At 46.3% G+C, this 26524-nt stretch overlaps 1 protein-coding gene across 1 annotated transcript in view; it reads left to right on the top strand.

The window, feature by feature from the left end:
- Nucleotides 1–26524, top strand: part of CHL1 (cell adhesion molecule L1 like) — a 154719-nt gene that overhangs the window by 51601 nt on the left and 76594 nt on the right. The window contains exon 3 of the mRNA XM_019655509.1: nucleotides 24393–24565. Coding sequence (XP_019511054.1) covers nucleotides 24475–24565 — 91 coding nt within the window. The 5' untranslated portion in view covers nucleotides 24393–24474. The remainder of the gene's footprint in view (nucleotides 1–24392; nucleotides 24566–26524) is intronic.

The raw sequence follows: 26524 nt of genomic DNA on the forward strand, positions 1-26524 counted from the left end.
GGCCCTTAGCGGTGTGAGCTGGGCCTTCCCAGCACGTCCATGGGCGGTGCCCCACGTGGGTACCACACGCCGCTGACGTTGATTTGAAAAGAGTGACCTCACCTTGCGTGTTCCTGTCCCGAGATCAGCTCATCTAGACGGACGGTGTCGAGAGGGCTACATGGCCACTGTCTTAGCACCGCTTTGCAAAGTGTCTGCAGTGTTTTGCTCCAGATTCTGTGGTGTCTGGGCGCTCGGTCTGCTCCGTCATTTAGACTTTCCTCCAAAGATAACCAGTTGGTAGTTATATGAGTTGAAGGAGTCTTTCTATGGACTCTGTTCAGGTGACACTAAACTCATTGCCATACAGATAGGACAACTGAATTATTTCTGTATGCACTTCGAAAACCAGCCCACACAGAACACGATGCCTTCCATAACCCCCACCTTTGCTGCAGCCATTCCTGGCCCAGGGCTCACCCTGGGAGTGAGCTGGTGGCGCTCCTGTTTACAGTCCAGGAACAATTGGAACTCAGCACCCGTAAGACTGCAGAGGTTTCCAAATAAACACACAGTGAGGAAGGCAGGATGGGTCTTGAGAGCAGGACCCTAAAGGAACAACAGTGAGAACGCTTGCAGGTGATTGACATCTAGTAACTCAGCACTGTCACACTCACAGGGGCCCTGCCTGTGTCAGTTATGTGTGGCACGATGCATATTGTGGACCTACTGTGTGCCGTGCATTAAGATTGCAGAGGTCAATTCTCACTTCCTGTCTTTGAGACACTCAGAATGTGGGGCGTTTGGGAAGCTGGAAGTCAGTGCTCATTATCTAACTCTCAGAATGAATGGTTGTTGGTCTTGTAACAAAGGGCATCTGATTAATACAGTTGTCTAGTGGGAAAATGGCATCACACTAGAAAACAAAGAGGTTCTGTCTCTTTCCACAGTGGACCGTTGGCATCCGAGACCTGGGTGCTGGGTGAGCTGGATGTCAGAGCTCCGTGTAAACCGCCCTCCCAGCCCCTGCTCTCTGCTTAGTAACGCGGACCATTCGAAAGGCCTTTAGTCCGTGCCAAAGGGAACCAGAAGTGACATGTGGCCTCAGTCAGAGTTCTCCTGTGAATGTGCTGCTGATGACACCCCGCCACGTAACGGGAGCACTGTCCCTGTCTGATGGTCACCGTTCTGTCACCACTGCCACTGTCAGGAAGCTGTTACTGGGACAGCCGTTTGCCAGACACGTCCCCTGCCCCAGACCCGGCGTTACCTCCTGTCTGCACATTTCAGTCAGGAGTTGGTTGGCAGAGCGGCCCAGACAGCGGCTCCGAGGACCGTGTTCTGGCCCCAGACTGGCCAGCTGTGGCAGTGTGGCCTCATGCTTGCCGCTTCTTTTTCTCGGTGACCTCACCTGTAGCATGGACACAGTGGGGATACTCGCCTGATAGGGTGTTATGAAATTAAATCAGGTGACACACGTTAAGTGCTTGGGCCCCAAAGTAAGCGTTCAGGGAAAGTTTGTTGAAACATTTAAATAATTCCATTCCATTAGCATTTGCTGTGACATTTTTATATCACTTACTATTACCACTCAGAGAATGGTGCTTTCTCAGGAGCCTTATTTTACCGGGGAGGTGAGGTCCACACCACCTTCTTTAGTCAGAATCCACGCCTTTCTGAGCTGAAATGCAAACTCTGATGGGCCTGACTCAGAAGCCCGGGCAAAGCACGCTATGTGGAGGGAAGGAGATGGACCTGCACCTGAGATGCTTCTAGAATGCTCTACAGGAACGTGTCCTCCTCACAGCCGTCCACACCTGTGTGGGGAGGTGTGCAGGATGTGCCTCGTGCACAGGGAAGCAGAGGGCTTCCCCAGGCGGAGTGCTCAGGTGTTTTAAACTGGATGGTTGCCATCATCACACGTGGCGTGGAGCGAGCAGGGGGCGGCAGGTTTGGGCAAACCGTCTGGGGTCCATGGGATGGAACAGAGTCCTCAGCATTCACGTCACTGAAACCTCTGACCCTTGGTCAAAATAGCAAGGCTTCCAAGGAAAACAAACAATGGAACGCTCAGACAACGCCACCGGCGCGACAGGAAGCCGTGGGCCCCGTGGGCGTTTGAGGGGCTGGCCTGGGCCCCTGCGCCCCATCTGCCAGGGGCGGTTTGAGGGCGTAGCACTGAGGTAAGGTTCTGAAACCAGCGCCCCTTCCCTCCCGCGACTGACGTGAGATGCTAGGCCTGAGTCCCCTGGAAGCTGGCTGGGGACAGACGTGCGTCAGCCCCTCCTGCCTCTACCTGCATCCTGTGTGCTCCTGACTTCTGGGTGAGCCTGGCCCCAGAATGCCGTTCTTCCAGGGTGTCTTTCGTGTTTCTCTGCGGGGAGGACCCTGTGCTCTGCTGACTTTGGCTCCATCACTGCACACAGCAGATGTAAATAAAATGCCTGTTGAGGGATTTAACTCAAAAGTGACACCGTTTTGTTAAGGCAGGTACTTGGCAGCAAGATCTCTGTGCTGAGAAGGAGCGTCTTCCCACCCCCCTGGTGACCTGTGACACTGCACGTGGGGCTTCACTTCCTGTCCCACAGCAGCTCCAAATTAGCCACCGTGAGGTGACCAAGGCCTCAGGGTGGTGGGGACATTCGCTCGCCTCTGTTTTATGTTCATGTGTTACTTCCTAGTTACTGATCTGGTATTCCGTTCACTTCCTAAGAAATTTTAGTATTGAAAATTTTCTTGTGGCATCTGTTACCTTAATATTGTGAGAATTAAAAAAAAATTGGTTATTGTGCAAGAAAACGTTTACACTAAAAGCGTGATCTGTACATGTCCCCTTTTCCGGGTGCCACATCACCGTGTGCATTGTATCCCACCATCCTCACCAATTTAGCGGCAACACCTCATTCCACCCTGGTGTGAACCTCATGGCCCGGCCGTATCAATGTCGATTTCAATTGTATAAAACTCAAGAAAAATCCTAAATAGTATATAACTTGTTGGCAACAGATATCCTCCCTAAGATTTTGTTAAGAAAACAGATTTACAACGTGAACTATTTCCAAGAAACAATTAAAAGCAAAATGAGCACGTTTCCTTGAATGAGAAAATGTGCCGCGGTCCTATCAGTGCGTTTCCTGCATGTAGTCATTTCTGGCTGTGAATTGGATCAGCTCTGCTGCGATGCGGACGGCCTATTCTAAATCATCGTTTCCGTCCTGTGAAAAAAACTTGCTTTGTTTTCCATCACAGCTGGTAGCTTATTTAGTTTATTACTTGTTGTCATTATCACATTTTCTCTTCCTGCTTTAAATGTGTTTTGGCCCAACTCTTGCACAGTAGATGTGACCCTTTGCATGAAAATGTCAGGGGATTTCTTAAGCTTCTCTAGTACGTTTACTTTACACAGTGAGTAAAAGTAATTTGGAATGAATGATACAGAGTGAAATGCTCTAGAGCTTACACTGGTGATGTGGGGAGTGTGCTGACAGGACGACTAGCTGCCGTCTCAGCACTTCCGTTGGATTTGATTCTGCCTTCACTCAGCACAGGTTCCTTTGCTTCTATTTCAGGATTACTGTACAGGCCATTAACATGTGTTACAAAATTTAATAACTGTGCACTCAGAGGCAGCTCCAGACCTTATGGCTTTATTTAACACCAAAGAAGCAATTAAAGAGCAACGCTTGGAGTCGAACTTGGATTTAAATCCTGCGTCAGTTATTAGGCGTCCACTTTAGGAAACAGTTCGCTCTACCTTTCTTCTTTCGTTCCAGAATGTGGGATATCAGTACAAAGAGCTGGTCCACACGGGGCCATAAGTCCCTTTCTGCAGGTTTCTCCGGTGGGACCGGGGATGGGGTGGGGCTTGGCGTTCTTGTAGCTGTCGCTGCTCCCGCCTTGGGAACCCAGCTCCCAGCTGAGGACAGACACGGCAGTGTCCCAGCGCCTAAGGGGAGGGACAGCTAGGGCCGCTTCTTCCTCAGGGACTTCCTCAAGTGGAAGAGGAGCATGCTTCCCCAACCATCCCCCTAGCTGCCCCGCGTGCACAGGAAGCTTTGGGCAGCAGCTGAGAGGAGCTGTTGGAAGCGCTTTAGCCTCTGGGTGGTGATGAGAGGTCCCTCTGTGGCCCCGACTCCTCAGAGCCCAGTGGAAGGCCCAGCTGAACCCTTCCTACAGGCTGTGCCTGGAGGCCGGGAGACCGGCCCTGGGTTCCTGTTTGTCTGTCTGAACCGGGGAAGGACTTGCTGACCTGTCCCTGTGTCAGTGTGAGCAGGGGCAGGGAAACTGGGCAGCAATGGTGGGGTGGGTCACGCCGTCACCTCTGGGTCCAGGTGGGGGGGGTGCATGACTGTCCCAGAGAACAAAACGCCCCTGTATTGAGGGCCCGGGCGTGAGCCCTCTTGCTGGTGCCTCACCTGAGGGGTCGCTAGTAGCAAGTGACAGCAGAAGCAAGTGGCTCTGGGACCTGCAGCTGCCGAGGAAGTGGGGCGGGAGTGGGACGTCCTGGTGCCTGTGCAGGAGCAAACCCAACAGGACCCATCTGGATGAGACAGAGGGACAGTGACAGAGGAGACCACGTTCCTGTCCTCGTTTGTCCCCGTCCAGCCCTAGTTCTGGCCAGAAATGGGGAAGGAGAGAGCATTTTCAATCAGACTGAATTTTAGTGATGAGAAGTGACGTGAGGCTTATGGACTGACAAGACACCCAAGAGTGATGGGAGCAGAGGAAGTGGCAGAGTGCTGCAGGCAGTGTCTGCAGAGGAGCGAAGCGCTCAGGCTCGCGCTCCGGCCAAGGTCAGGGTCCCTGTGAGCAGTTGCTTCCACTGGAGGTCTCTGAGGCCCCCTGTGGGGTCTCCTTGAGTGTAGACCCAGTGCGAGTCCTAGGCAGAGGGTGACAAGGGGATGACATATATGCGCGGTCTGACAATTAAGTTTGTGAACTTGCTGCAACGATGTTGCTAAACTTTTTTGATATCAGAGGGATTACTCATTATGAATTTGTACCAACTGGACAAACAGTTAACCAAGTTTACTATTTGGAAGTGCTGAAAAGGCTGCATGAAAAAATTAGACGACCTGAACTTTTCGCCAACAATTCATGGCTCTTGCATCACGACAGTGCACCAGCTCACACGGCACTGTCTGTAAGGGAGTTTTTAGCCAGTAAACAAATAACTGTATTGGAACACCCTCCCTACTCACCTGTTCTGGCCCCCAGTGACTTTATTCTTTACCTGATGATAAAAGAAATATTGAAAGGAAGACATTTGGATGACATTCAGGAAATCAAGTGTAGTATGACGACAGCTCTGATGGCCATTCCAGAAAAAGAGTTCCACAATTGCTTTGAAGGGTGGACTAGGCGCTGGCATCGGTGCATAGCTTCCCAAGGGGAGGACTTCAAAGGTGACCGTAGTGATATTCAGCAGTGAGGTATGTTGCACTTTTTCTAGGACGAATTCGCAAACTTAATTGTCAGACCTTGTATGTGACATGGGATGTTCTCACGAGATGAAATGAAGGGGATTTGTGAATTCAGAGCCTTCATCTGTGAAGGTGGAGAAATCTGTCAGAATGTTTTAATGTTGAACGAACGCCGGCATAGCTAGGAAGCCAGGGACACACGGCCTGGGGGTAGGGGTGGGGGTGGGGGGTTGTGTTCTTAGCCCTTGCTCAGGTTAGAGCATTGAGAGCTGCTAGGCCAACCAAAGCTGTCTTCAGATAAACAGAATAAATACGCTGACGATTCAGGTAAGTTCAGTGACCGCCAGGCCCAGCAGCCAGCAGTGTCCTAACCCAGACGCAGCATGGGGCCCCCCGGTACAATGGAGTTTGCTTTAATTTTTTATCTAAGCGGCACGTTGTTTGGTTTTGAATCCCATCCTTGCATGGTTTTCAAAATTGAAACGGGGTGATTTTAACCATTTTCAGGAGCTTCTAAGTAAGGCCTGTATAGCTGGAAAATTTGTTCCCACAGCTTGTTGAGTACGAGGTATATCTTGCCTCGATCAATGCCCAATTTTCTTTTCGTGTTTCTCTTATTTATAGGAGGATTTACCCAATTGCAAATGCGCAGGAAACATTATTGATGTTTTATTGGATTTCTCCTGCTTTCTTTGTGAGCTGCCGTGATCTTTGTAGCACCTTCATTTATCATTCTGGTGGCCCCTATGCCACCCTCAGCATGTTTATGAGATGAGAAGCAGTAGCTCCATTTTCTAATGAAGCATTTAGACACGTCAGCCTGTTAGCACAGATCCTCTCTGTCCTGCTCACCACTCTATATCCAGTGCCTAGCATGGCACCAGGCACACAGTGGGTGCTTAGTTCCAGCAAGAGCCTGTGGGTTGGGATTCTTGTACGCATTTGCTGATGAGAAGCTGCCCTTAGGGAGCAGGGGTGGGTGATGACTGGCCACCTGTGCGGAGCTGCTGAGGGTCAGAGCAGCCAGGCTCTCAATCCGCATGTGACACTGTCTAGCTAGCTGTGTGACATGCGAGCTCCCTGTGAATGTATTCTGCTCTGTTAATACAATTTGTCATTTAAACTTCCCCTTCGTGGGTCAGGTTTCCACTGTCAGGCCGAGGACAGGAATCAAGCACTTGCAGGGCAGAAGGCGCGCTCGCACTCCCTTCCCAGGGCGGGTGCTTTTAACTTTCATACTTTATTTCCTTATTTCTGTTGATGTGTATTGATTGCAGGAGTGAGTGCCCAGGTTTGCCTCATCTCTGCAGGTAAACACATGTCTTATGAGTTGTCCTAGTTGCTATGTGGAATGACAGTTTTGTCACCTGTAGTGGCATTTAGTGCTTTGCTGTGGAGCAAGCTAGCAGATGGTTTGCACGATGCCAGGAACAGGGTCCAGTGGACACGTAGGGACCAGGTGCTGTGCTTTTTTTCCAGGAATCTAATTTTGTACGTATTCAAAAGAATGTTGAATTCAATAAACTTGCTGTTATTCTGTAATGAGAAACGGTTCTTTGCTGCAATGAAAAGAGGCCATTGCTACTATTCAAAAGGAAGTTCTTAGTCTGAGAAGAACACTTGTGTAAAGATAAACTTTTATAAAAAGAAGCTTGTATAAGAACTAAGCTTTATTAGCAATAATATAAAAAACTATGAATTGAATATATATCTATATCTATATCTNCCAGATCCAGGAGTCAGTGCGATGGCTTCAACCGTGTTTGGGTTTAGAACCAGAGGTCCTGGGCCGGTTCTCCCTCTGCCTTTTCTATGGTTTTTGTTTGTGGGCCAATAAAGTCCCTTAATTAGCTTAGTTCAGTTTGGGTTTCTGTGATCCACTGATGGGACCCAGTAATGCAGCATCTTAACAAAGACATGTCTTTGTCCTCCAGTTAACTGTGTGACTCCCAGCGGCCTCCTGTTCTGTTTTTATTTACATGGCTCTTTCCTTCTTGCGACGGAAATGTAAGTTCCGTTTGGACAAGGGCTTGCAACCTCCTTCCTCAAGTATTGGGAAACTCCTGCCACTCAGAGGCACCCAGTAAATATGGGGTGAATAAGTGGGTAAAGGGAGAGAGGAAAGAATGGTCTTTAAAAAATGCTCCCTAATCAAAATGACATCCACATCGTAGGTCCAGATGTGAACGTCACATGTATGAGAATCCACTCCAGCCATCCCTCAGGTTAGATACTGGGCACATTCTGAGGTCAGTGGTGACATCCTCAGTTGGCGGAAGAGAAGACGGGGGCCGTCAGACAGAGTCAGGGTGCTGGGCACTGCAGCCCCGCCCAGACCAGCCTGTGAACCAGCCGCTTCCTCTGCTGCTGGGGTGAGGCCAGCAGCTGGGCCTCCGTCAGCACCCCTGGAAGAGCTGCCTGAGCCGAAGAGGGCTTCCTTGTTCAAGGTCATGTTTCCTTTCCGGGGCAGCCTGCCTCTAGTGCCCGGTGTGGAGAGAATGGCCCCGCGCCCTCAGCCCAGCTCAGGACAGTGCTAAGGATCGCCCCACTTCTGCGCTCCCTGGAGGGGAGGTTGAGGCCTCCCCCCGCAACCCCCCATGCGCTGGTCTCAGGTGGCTCATTAAGAAACCAGGTTCTGCTTCCGAGGGAGAACGACCTGCTTGGCCCGGTAGCAACAAGGCCTCTCTGAGGAGGTGAACGCGCAGAGGCTCGTCAGAGGTGGAAGAGAGAGCGTGGCATTTTCTGGGCCCTCAAGGTCTCTAAGATGACCTCGCAGCTGGAACTCAGGGAGCCTGGTGGGCGGCAGGACCCACATGGCTGTGCCCCCACGTCTCCACCCTTCCCTGCTCCTGGCGCGGGGACGCGCTGCCCTTTGGGCCTGGCTCTGCCCTGTGACGTCCTACTTGAATTTAATTTCTCTTTCAGAACACTATTCATAGCCTCTTTCATTCCTAACCTTCTCACTGGCTTCCTACTATAATTATAGTCTCAAAAAGCAGTTGTTTCCTGGGAAAAGGATGCTTTGAGTTATTAGTTGTGACTCAGTCAATTGTGTGTAGTTAAAAAATCTCTTTATCTACTAAAAAGGCTAGCGTTCCAGTTGCTATGATTCAGAGACGAGGGGGAGATTTCCTAGAATTTCATGTAATTATAAAAAGCTTNTATATATATATATATATATATATATATATATATATAGCCAAGCCATTTTTTAAGCATTTTATATTTTATCCCCTTTAATCCTTAAAGCACTGTTTCTCCCTTTCAATCGGTGAGAAAAGTGAGAACTGAAAGTTTAAGAAAGTAATTTACATTCTGAAAACTAGTAACCAGAGGAGGTGGGGTTGCAGACCTGCCTGCCCGACTCCAGCATGTGAAGCACCTGTTTGCACCATTCTTTTCCAAAGTATTTAACAGTAGTCATTGCACATTCGTCATCATGTTTGCTGTTATATTTCCCCACCACCAACACTGTTGTGAAGGTAGAGATTGCGTCCGTGTAATTCACCGCTCTGCTTAATGTATGCAACACAGATGGTGTGCGTACAGCATAGATACTCAGTAAAATACGTTGAATCAATCGCCTTGAGCCTTAAGGCGGCCGTCGTTCAAACAGGAAGGTCCTTCAGAGCGTGTTTGCAAGGGAACGGGGTGGGGAGAGCAGAGTTCAGCCTGCTGGGAAGAAAGCTGGTGGTTATGAAGTTGGCAGTGTCGTTAGGACTCTCCAACCATGAGGTCGGAATAAGAGGCGGTAGTGAGAGAAAGCCCCAGAGGGTGGGTGTGAGCGGCCTAGGAAGGACTTCACGGCGCCACGCGCGGCTGAGGCTGTGGTCCTGGTTTAGTTCCAGAGTATTCCACGAATTAGCTGCAGACTTGCCGAAAGGCCTGTTTCCCTGCACGCATGCCGCCTCACGTCGGAGCTGGAGATAACAATGGTTCCCGCCTCGCAGGGTTGTCACTGCTGAGATTAAATGAATTACGCGTATGCGTCACAGCTCAGGGCCTGGCATATAGCGTGTGGTGTGTGGTGTTTGTAGCACACGGTCATCCCAAAGCACCGTTTCTAATATGCACGGAAGGCTCACTGATCTGAGCAATGTAGTGAATCCCTGCTTGAGAAGGGAAGGGTATTGTTTGATAATTAAGGTATTCCCAGCCCAGAATTAAATTACTATGTTCAGCAGCTAGGATCATGAAGGAATGCTGGAGAAAACTTACATTTTAAAACAGCAAAATAAAGCACCAGGATTAATAACTGGCGCCCAGATTGTGAAACGAGGTTTTACTGGTCTGTATTGTACACGCGTCATGTGAATACACTTCATTTGTCTGTTGGCAGAACCTGTGGCACTGACCCTCACTGAGTGTGTCCTTCTCTACCACGTTCACAGTCGCTCGTTAACATTTATCTTTTCAGGACCCAAATTGCTTGCATTTCAAACTATAATCACTGTAGTTTTGATTTATTTCTCTTACCTTATACTGTGAAAATTATGTAGACAATGTGGCATTCGGAGCTTGTGTGTTTGTATGTTAGGACTTCAGAGAAGATAAATACCTCATTTGTGGGACTTCATTTCTAAAGGCGCTTATTCGTCGTGCTTGCATTTGCTCATTTCCTCGTGCTGTCTTAGACGTGACATTTGGAATTCATACAGGAAGCAGAATTAACTCAGAAGTCAGGGAAGCAAGACTGTGACACATTCATTTGTTTTATGATGCCAATGTTTTGCTTTGCTCTTTCAACATCTCTTTCCTATAACCAGGGTTTTTAGTTACCCTTTACAGGGTCTCCATTTGTGCAGGTGACATAATTATTATCTTCAGTTACAATGTGGGCATTTTTGTTTATTTCAGAAGGTAGAGACATTGTGTGTGTGTGGGGGGGGAGGCATCTGTGTGAGTACGTGCACGCGCGTGTGTGTGAGTGCATGTGTGTGTACATGAGTGTGCATGTGTGCACACACGTGTGTGATAGTGCATGTGTGTGTACATGAGTGTGTGTGCACGCGCGTGTGTGAGTGCATGTGTGTGTACATGAGTGTGCATGTGTGCACACACGTGTGTGATAGTGCATGTGTGTGTACATGAGTGTGTGTGTGCACGCGCGTGTGTGAGTGCATGTGTGTGTACATGAGTGTGCATGTGTGCACACACATGTGTGTATGTGTGTGTGTGTGTTGGGAGGAAGCACGGTTGCTCTCCTATTTCCTCTACTCATGACTGAAACTCTTGTTCTAATTCCAGGAAGAGAGAAAGAGCTCTTCAGAATTATAATACTGAATGCTTTATTCATCTTCTTTGTGGAATTAGTCCAGGAAGCAAATTAAAATTACAGGACTACCCGAAACAGAACCACTTTGCCTAACTTGTGTGTATGTGACCACTGCCTTCTCTAGTTCTAACTTTTCTGGACTTTCTCTTTGGGGATGGTTTCCCTCGTGACCCGTAGGACACCCCACAGAAGTCATTCACTCGGTGTCACAGTTCCTCCCTCAGCCCCCACTGCGCTAAGTGGCCGCTGATCTGGGAGCTGTCATGTTTGGAAAAGGCTGTGATGCCACGAGTTAATTTCATACCTGTCATGAGATCTTTGCTTGAGGTCCCAGAGGGCCCCTCAGTGTGTCACAGCACTGCAAGCCATGCGCTGGTTCCTTTCAGAGCAATGACCCATGGCCATGAGATCTTGTCGCAACATATGGCGACACCTGTCACCAGGTTTCGTGATTGGCATAAAATTAACCTGTTTTCCTCTTTGATTTGCTGCTATTTTTTATAATACCCATAAAAAAGATGAAGAGAAATTGTATTTGGAAGCAACGTACTGTCACACGCAAGGAGCGTAGTGGCCAGTAAGGGGTCTGGGCCAGGGGACAGACCATGTCTGCAGAGCTGCACACAGCCGTCCAGGAGGGTGTGTGTTATGGAATTCTGAACGCCCATCTGCAAACCTCAGGCAGGAAGTAATGTTTTAGTGTCTGAACTCCATCAGGGATTAAAGCCAAGCCAGGAAGGACGCTCTTTTGAATCTTGTGATGGAAGAAAAATCCAGGAAGCCTGCGTTCCAGGAAGGAGCTTGTCTTTGGCTTTCAAATGGCACCAAGCTAGTGTGAGCGTCATCTGATGTCCACCGCGTTTCTCAGGCTTGGACCTGACTGTTCTTAGGGGACGTGACCAGAGGGACCTCTCTCCTTTAACCACACTCAGAATTATGACAGTTATTGAGAAAAGTCGGTTCAGGATGTCTGGCCTTTACATCCTGAGCCATTTATCAGTTACTTCTACGCATGAGGACAGGAAAGTAAATGTCCAGCTGGGACTCTTCGCGTTAGTGAAGCAGCAGGCGTTTTTGAATCAAGCACTTTCTCCGTGAAGAAAGCATCTGGTTTCTAGCATCACCATACTGTTTTTTGACCTTACATATCCTTTGGCATACCTTTAGCTTCTTAAAATGTTTATTTTAATTGGGGGACGCTTGTGCCATAAAGGGTCTCATGCCCTCTTCCTGATTAAGTGTTTCTTAGCTTCTGAGTTGGAATATTCAAGTGCAATAAAGAACCAAGATAAATGTAGCCATCTTTTCCTTCTCTGTACCAGCTCTGAGGCCCAAAGGCCGTTGTTCTCCATCGTGGACCAGTTCCTCTGAATTCTGGAGTGATCAATTTTTCCTGGCATTTCTTAAGTGGTCTTCATTATTCAGCGAATTCCCTTTGAAAGGATAAACATGAGTCCTTGTTGTTTGGTCGTGGAAATTGATGGCTGCTGTCCTCACAGGATGGCAGAGCCGGGGTGATGGAAGGCACGGAGCAAAGATCCGAATTTAAAACAATGGAGACGGGAGCAGACAATACTAGAGACAGAGAGCGAGGCAGCACTGCGAGGTCCCTGAGTGCGCGCTGGGGGTTCAGAGGCTGCGCAGACGTGATTAATCGAAGCTGTGAAGTGAAATGCAGAGCCGGGGGAAATTGCACATGAGAATTCTCCTGAAAATGTGTGAATGCCTTTACTTGGCAAGCATTTCTGTTTTTTCTTACTGAGTATACAACCATTACATGCAAATATAGATCTTTTTCCATATTCTCCAGTGTTTTTTTGTTATTTTTAACTGCCGATTGTGGTTACGTTGGGATGAAAATCAGGTTTCCAGTAGACAAAAAGAGAACAAAGAAAGAAAGAAAGAAAAAGAGGTCTATACTGATATTGGTCTTACGGAATATCTTTGCTAAGTGAGGATCAAGATAAAATTTAAAAATAAAACACATGATTAAAAATGTTACTGGTAGACTAAAAACGTTTATAATGCCAGCAACCAGGATGGCAGTTTTGTATCTAAAAGAATGGGGGATTTTGCAGGAGTTTTTCAAGAGACTGTGGTATTGACATGGATGGTATCTAAAACATATTCTAAAAAAAATATGTCAAGAAAATGGAAAACCAGTCTCATTAAAAACAAATAAAATAACCCGTGACAAATCATTTTATTCTCAATAGCAAACTGAGGGCCTACAATATAATTAAATTCTTATGAGGAATGGAGGATAATGTAAAGCGTTGGCCTGATAGAAATTTGGGGTCATGATCCTTTTTGTAGGGGCCCATCCCGTGCCGTGTTGGATGCTTAGCGGTGTCATCCCCACAGCGGCCAGAATTACCCTCTCTGTTGTGACAACTAAAAACATCTCCAGACACTGTGGAATCTCCTGTGGCGGGAAAAAGCCTTCCCTCCTCCCATCCAGTTGAGAGCTACTGGTATAAAGGCATTCTTTCTTCTTTTATCATAACAGGCATGTTCTTAAAAATCAGTATTGAACAGTGACCAGTCATGGCATATTTATTGTACGAGGTGATGTCTTTACATATGTGTTTTCCAGATGCGCACTCCCACTCAGTGGTTCATCCACTCCCATATCACTCAACACTCATTTCCTGTGCACCTATCACGTGCCACGCACTGTGCTCAGTAGTGGGGACTCACCGGTGACATAAAAGTCCTGCCCTTACGGCGCTCACCAAAGTTAGCTAGAAGCTGAATAAAAAGAAACAACAAAAGAACTCATGATAAGTGCTTTGTTGACAACAAAGCAGGAAGTGGCGAGGGAGTGGCTGGGGTGACATTTAAGGGGAGACCAGCGCAGTAGGAGCGCAGCAAAGCCTGGTGTGGCTGGACCAGTCACCCATGCTGACTTATTTCTGCGGCGCACAGGCTTACCTTAGGAGTGTACAGATGGCCATTTGGTGGCATTTTGACTTATCTCTACATGGGACACTGGGGTGTTTGTGTGGAAATCATTAGGAACTGTTCCAAACTAACTGAAAAGCCATCGAGCATGTAGAACCTACCCCTGGAAAGTTACTCACTCTCGTGACACTGCGTCAAACCTGGGTCACTAACTAAATGGGAGACACGCAGACCTTAACATATCCTGTGGCAAGAATAGGCATCACTCCGAGAACACACCCAGTGCGATTTCTGCCTCCCTGACCTTATATGTCGCTGGGCAGTGGGGGACCAGAGAAACGGCTGAAGGACATCCCCGTCCGCTGGGCTGAGCAGAGCGCAGGGAAATGTGTTTGTCCTGAGAGCAGCTTTGCTCTCTCACCTCCTGGACCCAAGGCTCAGGCTGCCCCAACCTTTCTGTAACTTTGAATTGGGTTGAAATACCCATTTTAAAGTAGGCATAGCTATGCGTAAGCTGGTTTGTATTTGGATAATTATATGTGGCCGTGGTAATGGGAAAAAGAGAAAAAGCTATAGGCTTCTGAGTATGTGGATTAATTTGTTGATCAGTAGCAGATAATGAAATTAAATACAGAATATCGCAGAACTTATTATCATCTCTGACCAATCACAATAATATCGTCTGATCCTGATGCTCAGAATGTATCCTGTATAAATAGAAGTCCTATTGAAACCATGGGACGTAGGCTTGCCTTTTCACAGCAGCTCCGTGCAAGGCTGTTTGTAGGCATGACTGAATATTAATTAGAACCATGGCTTCGTTATCACATTGTCACCTTTTTGTGAGCTGCTGGACCAGGTCAAAACTGGAGCTGCCCATCAGGCTCCTTGAGGAAAAGCAGAATTCCATGAGTGACAGAATAAGATAGCGTCACAGCTGGGTGACTTGGGCGTTTTAGTGAAATCTGATGAAGTCTCACCCACCATTTTCTCTGCAAAAATCATGGGCGTTTGAAAGGGGTGTCATCACCAGACAAGCCATAGTATATTTTTATGCTGCAATTAAGTAATTGAGGACAGAATTCAGTACAGTCCGTGGAGACGTGATCAGATGGGTAAAGGAGCCAGAGACCGTCATCATTTCAGTTCTCCCTCCTCGGCTGCGCTGTGTACCAGTTAGAAGCCAGTCTCCCTGGTCCAGCTGCGCCTGGGGCACCAGCCCGCCTCTCCACAGCTGTGATCGCAAGCTATTTAGACTCTGCCTCGGTTTACTGAATTGTAAACAGGGATAATGACACTCCTTGCCGTCCAGGGAGGTTGTTAGCACTAAATGAGAGTGAGATGCTGAACACGCCGTGCGTGCCGCGCAGCCCGTGCTGGTAAGTGACGGCTTCATCCTCAGCAGTGTTTATTCCCCCAGAAGGGGCGTCACCGCAGCAACAGGACCCTGTGGTCCCCTTGGCTTGCGCGGTCACTGGTTGGACCTACACCTCGGATTGCCCGTCACCTTCTCTTTATAAACCTGTGCTGTACGCTCAGGGCAGACGGCGTCGAGGTGACTTGTGATGGAAACGTGCTCTGGGGAGGTGAGGGATGCTTTGCTCAGCACTTTTAGAATCTACCCTGAAATGTCTTCTGCAGCGTGCAGAAATGCCAGTCTTCGGTTTGATATATGTAACCGTTTATGCTTATGTCCCATGGAACTAACTGGATTTGATAAGAAACGACTTAGTTTCCTGATAGCATCCTGTTTCCTGGGATGTGTCGTCTAAGTGTCAGAGATCCTGAAAAGGACCGTTGGTTTTGTCCTGCTGGTTCATCGGTCCAGTCTCTGCTGGGGTCCTACAGCTCTCTCTGTCTTGCTGGGCTCTGACTGATTATCTCCTCCTCAGAACACAGGACAAACCAGAGCAAGCTGAAGGTGACCAAGTCAAAGCACTCGGTCCAATTAGTGTATTTTCCTGCAGGACGTTGGTCCCTAAGATTTCACCTTCACTTTCCTTTAAAAGGTGGTGGTTAGTCTGGTATCTTCCCTCTGACTCCCACTGTCACAGTAAACTCTTGCAAATGTTAGGTGCCAAACACGTACAGAATTTTCATACACAGTTTCCATGCACAGATCCACAGCTTCCAGTGTTGCCATAAGGTAATTAGCAGCTGGTTACGGTTCGCTGCTAATGAAGCCAAAGGCACAGACTTACGGGTCCTGTGAGCCTGCCCTGGACCGGAGCCATCCCCACAGATCCCGCCCTGCCCCTGGGCTGCTGTTTCACAAACGCTGTTTGTCACCAAGGGGGACACGGAGGAGGATGTGAGTGGTTCCCTGCCAGTCCCCACCTCTCCTGGTCAAGGCCATTTGTCACCTGTGGGTGTGTTTACTTTGTATGTCAGGATCATCCACAGGGACAGACAGTAAATATGTTTTTAATTGACAGGACGATCTTTCTATGGAAGGCAGGTTATGATGAAACAGCTTGGGACAAGCTCCATTGTGGAAGCGGAAAAGTTTTAGACAAGATTTGGCCCTTTCAGCAGTCTAGTCTCATTAGATGAAGACTTGTCTTTCTTTTCTTTCCTTTTAAATCAAGTCCCGAGCGTTGTTACCCTCCTTGTGCTTTGTTTCCCGTGTCCCATCTTTTGGACACCTTTCACTAGTATTTGTTACTTTGGAAAACAGATCAAATGACAATTTGAAATGTGATCAAGGCTGGGTTCCATGGCGTAATGGTTAGCATTCTGGACTCTGAAATGTGATCAAGACCAGGGGTCAGCAAACTGCGACTCGAGAGCCACATGTGGCTCTTTGGGTAGGTTCCGTCTCAAACGTTTGCCGACCCTGGAAGAGCCAATCCTGTCCCTCACAACCATTTAAAAATTATTCGAGAGCCATAAATATATTTTTACATAATCACCATTATGTGAATAATAGCCTTTAAAATTTTTATGAATGAAACTATGATAGTTTTATTTTCATTTCCAATTTTACTTCGGAGCCGCATGTGGCTCACGAGCCGCACGTGACTCACGAGCCACAGTTTGCCGACCCCTGGCGGCTCTTCCGTCTCACAAGTTTGCTGAGCCCTGATCTAGGGGAAAGGTGTGACCTAGAAGCCTAGGGTTCAAGTGAAAACAACAATATCTTCACATAATTTATTTTTCCTTTAATTGATGGTCCTACTTCCTTACAGAATACTGTTTTTTAATTTAAAAGGGGGTTGTGAAACAAATATTTGCATAATACTCGAGATTAAAAACGTGCTTGCTGCAAAGTTCATTTCTTTTTACCAATAAGGCATGAAAACTTGATTCATGCTTACTTTTTAAAATATATTTATGGATAAGATGTCACTTAATCCTTGGGTTTATTTGCGTAATCTTCTATTATGGATTAAGTCGTGCTTCTATTTTGAAACTGACTTACAAATATGAGAGATGTTGTAAAATCTACCTAGAACGATTCTCGTTACAGTGGTTCTGTCCTAGAAAGTTGTGCAGACACTGACTCCGGGACCCCGTCCCAGTGCCCTGGGGGGATACAGGGCTGGGTTTCCGCCAGCCCCTGCTCATAGCATTTTGTCCACCAGTCAGTGCTAAGCCTTGTTTTAGGGGTGTTTTTGTTTAGTCACCTTATGGAATGTATATTGCTGATTCACTGTGGGAGACCAGCTCCCACAGGTCCAGGCGTTCCCTCAGGAGGAGGCGGAGTCAGCGAGGAAAAGGGAAAAAACCCGCGGAGACGCAGGAGCGCTTTTTCAAGAAGAGAAGTGTCTCCCTTTATTTTACAGCATGCCCCTTTTTATACCGGGCAGTTTAACCATTGTCTCATTAGTATCAGGGTTTTACTTCCTCATAATTCTTATGCTCCAGGGTACAGCTAGACCTTTTCTATGCTAAAAACTAACTTAACTGAGTCCAAATCCCTCCACCTACAATGACTGCGACCAAGGCCTGAGCCTCTACATAATCGCCCAAAGGATGGTTACCATGACCACCCAACAATTATTCTAAAAACTGTTGTCTAAGCAGGATCTTAAGATTTACAGGGTGTGTACTTTGACCTTTACTAAGAGACTAGTAGCGTGACTAAATTACCTTTAGTGTATAAAACATAATTATTGTGATATATCTATTAGAAGGGGTGTAAAATCTTCGTCCTACTGGGGTGCATCCAAAGGGGAATTTAAATTCTTTAAGACATAAAGCAGTGTCTGTTTCTCAGTCAGAGCTTCAGAATTGGTCACAATTGCAGTGTGTTTGGCCATGTCAGATGCTGAGGCGCAGACGGCTCCTGGCAATTCACCAGCATTCAGCTCCCAGAGGTGGCACCAGTGTTCATTCCCAAATGAAATTTCCTGATGCCCGAATCCTTTCAGTGCCCACGGGCATCCCCTCTCCAGGCCCACGAGGACCTCTGCTCCTAGGACCCTGCGCAGCAGTCAGCCCTATACTTCCGAGAGCCTCACACAGCGAGCAGTTTCAGCGGCACCATCGCTAACCAAATGTTTGCAAAGAGGAAAGCTGCACAGATGCAGAACAGGACCCTTACTTGGAGATGGAGAATTAAATGTGTTGTTCATATGTAAAAGCAATAATGACACATAAGATCCGCTCAATAAAGGTTAAATGAAGGCTGGTCGCTATTATTATTGATATCTTACAGTTAAGTTAGTATTCACTGGTGATGGTTCATAAAGCGGTTTCTTCCACAGTGGATTTTGACAAAAATCACACACACACACACACACACACACACACACACACACAGAGAGAGAGAGAGAGAGAGAGAGAGAGAGAGAGAGAGAGAGAGAGAGATTCTCATAGTCAAATAAGTTTGTGAAAACCTGAATTCAGCAAAATAAAATTCTTAGCTTTTTTATGCTAACACACTGAAAATGTTGAAAGATGCACACAGCATGTCCGTCGCGGGTCGGCGGCCCAGCCCTCCCTCCGGCAGGCACACAGCCCCATGGGCTGGCTGTGAGCTGGGGGGCCCGGGGTGGGGGGAGGCACGTTTCAGGAGGGACGCGTCTTCAGGGGCCCTGCAGGTCTTCAGGGGCCATACTTCCTGCACACGACATGTCACGGCCCAGGCTGCCAACCATGCGATCCACACGTCACCTGGGGTGCACATGCCGCCTGGCTGGTGTCCCGTTGCTACAGGAATGCGAACAGGTTTTCTCTCTATGAACGGACCATCAGAAATCCTGTAGGCACAGAGGCTCGTGGTGACGTCAAACGCCTTAGAAGGTCTGAGAAGTGGTTACACGAATAATACTTACGTAAAAATGCACTGAGCTCCACACCCGAGTTTTGTGTAGGTTAGTACACCTGTGTTAACGCCTCAGTTTGCAGAAAGCTCCCTGGGTGAGCATCACTGGTCCGTAAGGTGTCTCATGAGAAATGGTTGCAAACACGACTTACGTGCCAGGTGAAAGGTCATCTTCTCATCCCAAGTGACCTTGGCTTGGGGGCGTTTTTTTCCTTTTCCTCCATTATAAAGAATTTGGATTGGGTGTCATTACAGCATCAGCGTGGTAAGAATTTTGGAAGTATAGGTAAATAAAGGGGAAAACCAAAAAAAAAATATGTTAATTCAGTTATATTCTTGTTAGAGCTCAACTACAGTGTTTTGCTATTAAATTAAATCAGTGGTATTAATGACACTAGTTTATCCAATATCCATATTAAAGCTGACATTTTTCCAATAAAGCCAATTTTGTTGTAGTAAAATCTACATTTCCTTGATCGTCTGCAGTAGAGTGAATTAACACTCAGCGATCCTCTTGTCACTGCAGCGACATGAGGCAGACTTTGAATAGATATGGCCGGAATGTACAGCGTTTGCTTTGTTTCCAGGCAAAAAGCCATGAATAGTCATTTCAGGATTACCGTGTTTATGACACTTGTAAATTGATTTATGGTATTAGCCAAGCCGGGTATCTGAACAAAAGCCTTTTAATTTCCTTTGTGTTGATCCTTTCTGGGTCTCAGGGTGCTGGGGAATTCACATAACACTTCAGGCTTCCGGGGACGCCCTCCCCCTAAGTCCTGACTGGGGATGGTGTACCCTTGCCTGACAGTCACAGACACAGTAGTTTCATCAAGGGACGCCTGCAGCCAGAGGGACGTGCAGGTGACACCCAGCCCCTCGGGGGCGCGGATGGCCTTAGACACGAGCTGGCTCCTGGCAGCTCCGTGGTTCTCCCGCCCTCGGGTATGGAAAGAAAGTAAGATTTAAACAATCCAAGGTAGGCCCAGCCCCAGACTCACAAACCCATTCAGTTATTTTTAAAACTACACCTGGGACGTCGGTATCATAACGTGCCCGTTCCTGCTGACTGTAGAAAACACTGCTTCCCGACTAGACACACATGGTTTGACATTGCGCACTGCGAGTGCTCCCGATTTCTGGCATTTCCAGCGGCAGGAGCAGCGCAACGCCGGTTCTGGGGAGCAGTGTCGGCTCGGCAGCTGGGAACCCCTGCCTCCGGCAGACGTGGCAGCTTCTCTTCCAAGTGGGCCCCGCACGTGTCTATGAGTGGCCACTGGCGGGACATGCCCAGGCTGCGTGCGGAGCACGGCGCTCAGGTCCAATGACCACCCCAAACGAGCTGCCTTTACACGGCTTTTGATCCATTCACTCGCTGGGCAGATTCTGTCCCTTTTAGAATGAAGTAGACATCTATTCCGAAATTTGGGCATAACAATTTGTGTTATATTGTTTGCTCAAAGGAAAAAAGAAATGTTTACAATCCAGTAGGACCAGTGGAGCACCGTAGGTTTTGAGTCAGCATGACACAGTTACTGTCAGGTGTATAAAACCGTGTTGTTGGGGAATCCTGAGTGCTCAGAATATGTTAGTAATTGCCAGAGACCTTTAAACTAATCGTAAAATACTTGGCGTTTCTCTCCTGTTCAGAGGGGTGGGGCATGTGGACACCATTAGCATAAGGTGGCGATGTCATCTTAACCCGCTGTGTTCCTTATGCCTTATTATACGTCATTATTGGGCTGGAAAGCAGACTCCAGTGGGAACATAACACCAAATGAAGAATGTCTGTGTTCAGCTGGCAGGTCCCCTGGGCTGGCCCCTCTGGGATGGTGGCCCTTCCCGTTTGGAGGCTGGCTGGCTTTGCAGATGGGCCAGCATCTGATGTCCCCGCAGGCTCGTGTCCTCTAGACCAGGCAGGGTTCCAGCAGAGAGAGGGAGGGCGTGCAGGTCCTCGGGGGCCTGAGCTCAGCCCCTGCCGCACCTCAGGGTCCACCAGGTTTAAGAAGCAAGGAGTTGGCGTCTTGGGGGGAGGACGTGTGACGCGTGGGGGTACAAGGAGGTAAGAAGAAGGGAAGACGTCTTGCAATCAGCGTACCACACTCTCTTTTTAGAGCATTTAAAATAAAATCAATTAACATCATCTCGCCACTAAACACTTGTGAATAGTCTTTTATTTATTTTTTAACTCATTATGATTTTGCAGCTCTTGTAGAAGCCATACACGTTAACCGTGCTCTTTGGATGAGAACATTATTACTGGAGGCTGTGTCCCAATGACCACCATCACCACCACTAGCGGTGGCGAACTTCGTCACTGGCATGTGTGCCAGACACCCATGTCAGCAGCTGTCACACTCACCTGGAGAGGTGAGCGGGGAAGGCTGGTGGCCCTGCCGAGGCCACGTGTCCCCGCACCCTGGATGCACTGACTCTGCTTTTAGTCACCACAACATATCACTCTCCTGTCAGGGGCCAGGAGGCCACACAGTTCGTCTGCATTTACTGGGAGTCCGGGTAGAACGGGTAGAGGCTAAGCCAACGCTCGTTTCCGTTTCTCAGAGAAGGAGCTGGATCTACGCTAGGGGTGTGGTTGTTTCTAGATTTATCCCAGTGGGGCTGTTTGAAGACCGTCGTGAGGTCACTTTGCGATGTGGATCATGTGTGGGGGCGGGGGAGGCTCTTGTTCTGGAGAAACCAAGAGCTGTCGTTTCCTGTCACGTTGGACGTGGTCGCATGTGACATGTTTCTGTCCCCTCTGGAACCAGGGTGTCCTGAGTCCTCGGCCCCGAGGAAAGCCAGAGGCGCTGAGGCAGCCGGAAGGGTCAGCATTGGTGACACTGAGGCATCTGTTTCCTTTTGAGTCAGGTGTCCGGGATAGCAGGAAGATTTAACCCGATTGGTCCAGATTCATGGATATTGCAATAAATATTCTTTTTTTGAGCAGTCGGTGTCATTAGCACCAAGCAATTAGATATCAGCTTTATGTACCTTGGGTCTCAAAAATATTCTAGTGTATTTTGTTCTTGTCTTAGTGTCAGCCCCATCCTGAGTTTCCATAAATGCCTTCATCTTTGAGGACTGGTGTGTGGCATTAAACTCGTATATTTTGAAAGATAAATGGGGATATAATTTTATTGCTGTCTTTCTGTTGCAAAATGTAATTACTAAACAGTATGCCCTTTATACATCTGACAGTGAAATTATGACCAACCTTCTCTTTGCAAACCTGAAAGCTATTTTGGGGCTGTTGTCATCATCTAATGGAGTCTTGCTTCCAAGGGGTCACATTTTTACTTCCAGTGGTTTTCATGTAACAGCCTCTTCACATGGAAGTTTCGGGTAAATTGAAGCCAATCCCCGCAGGAGAGCAGGCCCGCTGTAGAGTTAACCATTATTTATATCCCAGAAACGGCTGCGGTCATCAGTATTTGTTATGCCTCTTCACTTACGGACTTATTGTAAGCCAGGGTTAGGGTTCAGTGTGGCCCCCTTTTATGGGAGAGAATTTCTTGGCTCAAGACCGTGTTGTTAAAACCACTGAAATTCCAAAAGTCAGAGCATCGCTATTGAACAATCAGTGCCTGGGCGATTAGAGACCGTTGAGCGCGTAGCCTAAGTCAGGACATAGCGTAATTAGAGCTGAGTCTGTCCTCACTTATTTGGCTGCCTAGTATTTTTGTTCTCTTATTTCAGGGTAGGATGATATATTAATCTGGAAATATGGTCTCCTAATAGCATCATGCTTTTCAAAGCCTTTTCCTTCACAAATAGAGGACAGCTCATTAACAAAATACATGAGATGCCCTTAAAGGAATCAGCACTGAATATTAATGGAATAGACTAGTAAATAATAGATTGCAGGTAACGGGTTATATATAACTATAAACAATGAGTTCCAATTACTATTCTTAGAGTGTTTCAGAAGAGAGAGGGATAGGGAAATTCAAAGGAGAAGGCATTCATATTTTCTTCTGACTTTCCATCTTAGAAATAGCTAAATGGTTCAGTATCTCCCAACTGTGTACAAATATGTATAACTCAGTTTTTGTTCTTAGGCAATGTTCTACTTTTCATAATGAAAGCAATTTTTATCACATTTTGTTTTGTTGATTAGAATAATTCATTATACCAGGAAAGTGAGTGTCAACATAATAACACAATTGAAAATATTTTTAATTATCAGTGTAAGTTGTCATTTTAATAAATATTCTGAGCCACATGAGGATAGTTTTTTCCTATTTCCATTTTACAGATGGGTCCTTTGAGATCATACAAAATAGAGTAATGCTATCACTCTAATTCAAGAACAAAGATTCACATTTCTTTGTGGGGGAGTATTTCCTTCATGATCAATATAACTTTTCAGACTTTCAAAATGACAAAATAAGACAGCAAAATGGCAGCATTTGTTACTATTTCAAATTTGACCTACTGTCTACATATGTGAAAGGTGCTGGTCTATTATCTCTTCAAATGCAGCCTGAGGTGAAATGCAAAAAGCCCAGAGGGTGACCTGTTAGCTCAGTTGGTTAGAGCGCGGTGCTGATAGCACCAAAGTTGCCAGTTGGATCCCTGCATGGGCCACTGTGAGCTGAGCCCTCCTTTAGAGATAACTATGTTATTGTAGCATGAAAGCAATGTGTAACCAATGACCATGGCTGTTCCCAGTTAGGAAAAAAAAAAAAAGCCCAAATACTCGGAACTAAATAGACATCGAATGGTTTGTCTGACTGTACCATTATTAATTTCTCATCAGTTCTCAGTGAATAAATAGAGTGGTTTTCATGAAAAAGGAAGTTATATATTCAAAAAACTAACGGCATTTGGGAGAAATTTATTTTTAAAAATACATTATAAATAATGTTTATATGTCTGTTACCACAGTGTTTCAGGAAACTTAAAATTGTGAGAGAAAGTAAAGAAAAATTGGCATTTTAATCTTTATTCTATATCTGTAAGCTTGGGAATGCATAGATACTCTGCTTCAGTGGAAAGCAGCGGACATGGTCACCTCCCTACTTGAACAAAACCCAAGTTTGCAAATGTCTGTTACAGAGGCTGGTTCTTATCCATTCGTCCTTCGTTTTTCTGTATCTCACCATTTACCTTCTGTTGGTGTGATAACTTTGGATATGAGAAGTTATTTTATCAGAAAAATCAAAGATTAGATGTGTGATGCTTACTAAATGACTTATATGGGGTCAGATGCCTGAGATAAAGCATCAATTGAAAAGGAGCCACCTTGTGAATGAAATGGACTCAGTGAAGTTGTAGTCGTGTGGGCTAGCATGCCTCCAAGGAAAACTGACAGAAAAGTGTGATCTATTGGAATGGTTTATGGTTTACAGTGTAACATGTATCAGCTGTTCTTTAAAAGAAGGGAAAAACTAATTATGTTTATGGGGGAGTTATTAAAGAACAGTCTCATAATGAGGAAAATTATTACCAACAGAAAAATATATTTAACTTCTGTTAGGTCGATATTTCAGAATGTGTGAGCTTAGAGTCTACGGTATTCTGTTTCTCTTTGAATTTCCAGGTTAACCCCATTCTCTTCAGCTGTAAGCCAAAAGAGGAGCCATTCCAGTTTTCGTTCTGAGTTTCCTCCTTCCCAAAGAGCAATGGAGACGCTGTTAAGTGGGAGAGGACTGATCCTATCTCTGATTTTCTTCCTGTTCAAGTTCTCCATGGCCATCGAAATACCACTTTCAGGTAAAACGACAGCATTCAATACCTACTTCATGGAATTTCGTATTTGCATTTTGATTTTTAAGTGGAATACTTAGAGATTGAGGATGTGTTTTTCTACCATGTTTCTGCATGTTTCCCAGCAACCTGTCATCAGAATTAATCTCTGCCTTTTCCACTTAATGGATGGCTCGTTTTTGCTGCTTGCTGTAATTCTTTTCAGCTCCGGCCTTTTGCCTCTCGTGAAGTCTTGCATATAACAAGCAGCCTAACCTATAGTTCAGGTGGTATGTTGCCATATGAGATGGTCTCTGCAATATAACAGCTGTTATTTCTACATACTCAGCTCAGTTTCTTTAGGGACAATTATGATTTAGAAATTATGGGTAAGTCAACCAGTTATGACAAAAAAGGAACTGAATAAACTTTGATTCTTTTTCAAAATGATTATATATTTAAGAATTAAAACAATGAATTAGGAAAATATCGAAAACCATTTTTTTATTGTACAGCTAAAAATAAGATGATATCAACTGAAAATCTAGAACATTCTGTAGTGGAAATTCATATCAAGAGGTTAGTCAGTGGAAATACATATCTTAGCATGTGTTGATAAAAATGATGCAGATTTTTAAACATCATAAATCAGTTTGAATAAGGGATAGTAATTAAAAGTTTAAAAATAATGTCTGAAAACACAATTTATGTAATAGTATCTCAACTAGGTCTGGTAAAGATTTGGGGAATTCCTCGTGTTATCAGCACCTGGAATACAGAAGACCCTTGAGAGTTTAGTTAGCTATTTAGTCCATATAGTTCAAGCCTCGCCCTACTATCTTGTCCATATAGAGTGTGGAGAGTTATATACCAGGGGCATTGGTTGTTTATTCAACTCTTGGCGTTGGAAAGGACCTTGCAGATCATGGAAGTTCTAGACAGTTAGCCTTGGCCTCGGAAAGTTGACTAAATGTTAGGGAGGTAGTAACGCTGAGCTGAGCCTTTTCTTCTGAAGAGTTGGTCTGGATGTGAGGAGAGGCAGTCACCTGACTTATAATGTGTCTTATAGCCGTTTGCTGAGGGCTGCCTTAAATGCCATGCGGTGGCGCCCACATCACACACTTTGTTGACCCCCAGGTAACAGCCCCTTCTCGACTCATGGTGAAAGGTGGCCAAGTCTCTGTCCATATCCCCACTCCTCACGCAGCCCACCACCCACTCTGCAGATGTCCAGACTTAAAGATCCCATTAAGTGAAGCTACAACCCGTTGGCCTCCACGCAATACACACCAGCCTTGTTGCCGAAATTCTGGTGAAAGCCAGATACAATTCATCTCTAGCAGGTTCTTTTGGGTTGAGTTGCAATCCCACATGAAGACCAGGTTCTTTGTGATCCTCGTGGAAAAGGGGTTAATGTTTTACATTCTCCCCGGTAGCGGTACGGCTACACTGGGTTTCCTGACCGGATTCTCTGAGAACAGGCGTTTCTTCGCCATCTTTTCTCATTCAGCTCACCGGTGGTGAAGGACGTGAAATTCCGTGTTAATCCATAGCACACATTTTTATTTTGGCGTCTCAGCTGCTGATGCGTTTTCATGCTGTGCTATCCTTTGACAGCAGCTGTTATGAAATATTCATGATGTGTTTTCAGAATGACTGAGCATGACCCATTCCTTTCGGTACTCCAGAGCACTTGCTGGCAAATGCTACTAAGGCAGGTACTCAATTTGAATGTCAACAAGTCTGGTGTCTCTGTAATTGGCCTGATTATGGAGGAAAGGATTTATAATGTAGAATAATGTTCTTATAAACACCCAGAGGTTGTTGGCTGATTCCCTGAGTGATTCGTTATTGCTCAGACTCTACAACCTTGGCAAATTTACGAAAGAATAATGTTCTAATAAACAAGTTGTTCACAAGTTACTCGCTTATATCTTAGGGACTGTTGTGATTGTGCATCATCCCTTGCAATTTATAATGGTAATG

This window comes from Hipposideros armiger, unplaced genomic scaffold (genome assembly GCF_001890085.2).
Source record: "Hipposideros armiger isolate ML-2016 unplaced genomic scaffold, ASM189008v1 scaffold_241, whole genome shotgun sequence".
In the NCBI taxonomy this organism is placed as follows: Eukaryota; Metazoa; Chordata; class Mammalia; order Chiroptera; family Hipposideridae; genus Hipposideros; species Hipposideros armiger.